The sequence below is a fragment of the Populus euphratica genome, unplaced genomic scaffold (assembly GCF_000495115.2).
Source record: "Populus euphratica unplaced genomic scaffold, PopEup_1.0 scaffold452.1, whole genome shotgun sequence".
NCBI lineage: Eukaryota > Viridiplantae > Streptophyta > Magnoliopsida > Malpighiales > Salicaceae > Populus > Populus euphratica.
Window position 1 is genome coordinate 16,632 of NW_011500333.1, and position 3,260 is coordinate 19,891.

Sequence of the window (3,260 nt, forward strand, 5' to 3'; positions counted from 1 at the left end):
GATCTCAAGCTTTTTCTTCAATAACAATTTCACATAAAAGATCTTGGTAAACTAAAACATTTTCTCGGTTTGGAAGTGGCAAGATAAAAGGCTAGAATAGTTATATCTTAGAGAAAATACACATTGAAAATTCTTGACAATGTTGAATTTCTTGGAGCTAAACCTATTGACTTTCCTATGGAGCGGAATTTGAAAGTCACTGATGATCAAGGTGAGATATTGAATGATGCTTCACATTACAGAAGATTGATAGGGCGATTAATCTACTTTACAAGTACTAAACCAGATATCATGAAGATGATTAATTAGCAGGAGGGGAGATCTTGAGGGGGGGGAAGCATGCTTTGAGATGGTCCCTGACCATTTTGGACAATAAAGCCAGTTGCCAGACCCCATGAAGTATGTTGCTCAAGGTGACAATGTATGAACCAAACTCCTGGATTATCTGCCTTGATCCTAATAGCAGCCCATCCCCCACTTGGAACTGCCACTGTATTCCTTTCTGGAGGATCGACAAGATTGTATCTTTTCGGATCCTTGGCTTCGTTGAAGTTTCCAAATCCACTCCCCACAATGAAGAAATTGTGACCATGGACATGAATTGGATGGTTCTCCAAATTAACCAAACTTGTGTCTTGCAACACAACTTCTATGTTTGTGCCATAAGGCACTACTATAAGTTTCGTGCCGAATTTCGTGTTCATGTTTTGAGTCAATGGATCCCCACCAGTATAATCAAAATTATTTGGTGGTTTTTCTGGGAAATCAGAGGAGAAACTACTGGTGGTGAGGTTCTTGTAATAGCTTTCCAATATTGAGATGGAAGGGCGAACGAATGATTGGTTGTTCATTGAAGCAAAGAAACTCTTGCCCTTGTAGCCCAAGCAAGTTTTGTTTTCTGGACAGTCTTGAATGTTAAGACTTATAGTTGTTATCACTCGCTTGTCAATTGTTTTAGGCACATTACAAGGGTGCTGAGGAGATGCAAGACTTTTAATCTTGTCCGAAAATTTTGTCGCAAATGCGGTGTCTTCCATTTCTGGAAGGTTGGGAAGTTTAAGGCTGCTCGGATCAACTGGGGATTTTCCTTTCCAGGTCCTTGCATTTTTGTACCTCAAGAAGCCGATTGTGGTGGAGTTGTTGAAGGGGAACACAGAAGTAAGATAAGGCCTTGCTGCCATGACAAACATGCCTGTGAAGTCTGGAACTTGGTTTGCAGTCATTAAAACAGTAGTGGTCTGTCCAGGAGCAATCATAATGGAAGTGGTTGCGAAGGGTTTAGTGTAGACTGCATCAACCTCCACTACCGTCAGCGTATGTTTCGCTATCGCAAAGAAGAGCTCATCTGCTAGAGCTGCATTGATGATCCTAAGCATGTAGGTCTTGCCATATTCCACCGTCTGAATAAAAGTATCTGCAAAATAAAATTAGCAAATTAACCATTTCAGGTCATCTTCATTTTTTGTAGTACTAGAAATGTAAAGAGAGACAGTGGTCTTACAATTACCTTGGTTAGAGCAAGGATAGAGAGGTCCTGGCAATCCATTTATGGTGTAGGCATTGGAACTGTCTGGCCCTGCTCCTGTTATCATCATTACGTTTTCAACTTCATCTGGATCCGCATTCCACCATTCTCCTGCATTTTTATTACACATAAAACATGTCAAGAATTAACTAACAATATGAGTCACTCATCTGTGTCTCTCTATCTTCTTTGAAAAGAGTAAACATTTAATTATTACCAAAAATGATGGGGATTTCAGCTTGAATTTGGTGTGAGAATGGATATGGGATGCGAGGGTAGATGATGAAAGCACCGTAAACAGATGCTCTTTGCCAAGCATAGTGAGCATGCCATAGCAGTGTCCCTCTTTGTCCAGTAACAGTGAACTTGTAGGTGTAGGACTGGCCTCCTCTAATGGGGCATTGGGTAACGTAAGCTGGTCCATCAGCCCATCCTGTTCTTAGCTGCCTTACACCATGCCTATTACGTTCAAATTTCGAACACAAACATGAACTCGTTTGTCAAACATGTCAGATAAACTCCAATACATGTATTGCATAAGAAAATGTCGGTTGTCATACCATATGGATATACGTTTCAGCTTTTTCTGGTCAAAGGTTGGTAGTTTTTTTTTTATTATAGATTAATATAAATTATATTTTAAATTTCATCTAATAATTTTTATTTTTATTTTATATATAATTAATATTGTGATGCATGGTGATTTTCAAAAATATATTTTACTTGAAAATACTTCAAAATAATTTAGTTTTTCTATTTTTTTATCTTAATACATCAAAATCATATAAAAAACAAAAAAAAAACATTAATTTGATTTTTTTAAGGTAAATCTACTTTTAAAAAGCATAAAAAAATAAAAATTACCCCACTCCCAGAATCACGATATTCATTAGAGAAGCATCTGCTCCAACACAAATGATGACAACATGACATACAGTGCCACTCCATATAGCATATGGATAAAAAATATTTGCATATACGGATATTGGAAAATATGAAGACTAGGATGTATCCAAACTCACCAATGAAGAGTAGTATTTTGAGCAATCCTATTTTTGACGTTAATCTCAACATTATCACCTTCATGAACAGCTATAGTTGGGCCTGGATACTGCCCATTCACCATTAGAAGTTGCTTCGTTGTGCATAAACGTGTCACCTGCTTCCACTCAACCTGAAAACGTACACAAATTTGTATTAAATTTGTGTTTATATATATATATCATTCCTGTAAGTCTATTTATTGGTTGAAAAGGCTACTACTAAGAGATATTAATATCTCTAAGATATGTGTATGGCTTACATTAAATTGAAACCTTCTAGTTGTTTGTGAAGAACAACACGGTAATGCCGCGGCGATTATAGCTAGTGATGCTAGCAAAATACCATAATGTTTGTGCACCCCCTCCATTGCTGCCACTCCTAGATTGTCTATGAACTAGAGCACAATAATCAGCACAAGTTACAAAAACATTCGCACACCCAGGAGATATATATACAGGTAGAAAGTTTGCGATTCTCTAATATTTTAAAACTTAATTATATCATATATATATATATATATATATATATCAACTTTAATAATTCGATACAGGGACAGAATTTTATGATGCTGGATGCTTGGGTGGGTGAATAGTGGCCATCGCCCAACGACATTTCTAGCAGAGCTTAATTGAAATTCCACCAAAAATTTGTTCGATGGGCTGGCTTCGGCAGCTAAAATAAGATAATATAA

General features: G+C 37.0%; 1 protein-coding gene across 1 annotated transcript; it reads right to left on the reverse strand.

Moving 5' to 3' along the window:
- Positions 1-299: 299 nt before the first annotated feature.
- On the reverse strand, positions 300-3,037 carry LOC105113740 (laccase-1-like). Its single transcript, XM_011010035.1, has 5 exons — positions 2,829-3,037; positions 2,548-2,699; positions 1,743-1,984; positions 1,508-1,636; positions 300-1,414 (listed from the first exon to the last, which is right to left on the reverse strand). Exons 1-5 carry the CDS (start codon positions 2,934-2,936, stop codon positions 306-308), a joined length of 1,740 nt encoding a protein of 579 aa, XP_011008337.1. The 5' UTR covers positions 2,937-3,037; the 3' UTR covers positions 300-305.
- Between the last annotated feature and the right edge of the window lie 223 nt (positions 3,038-3,260).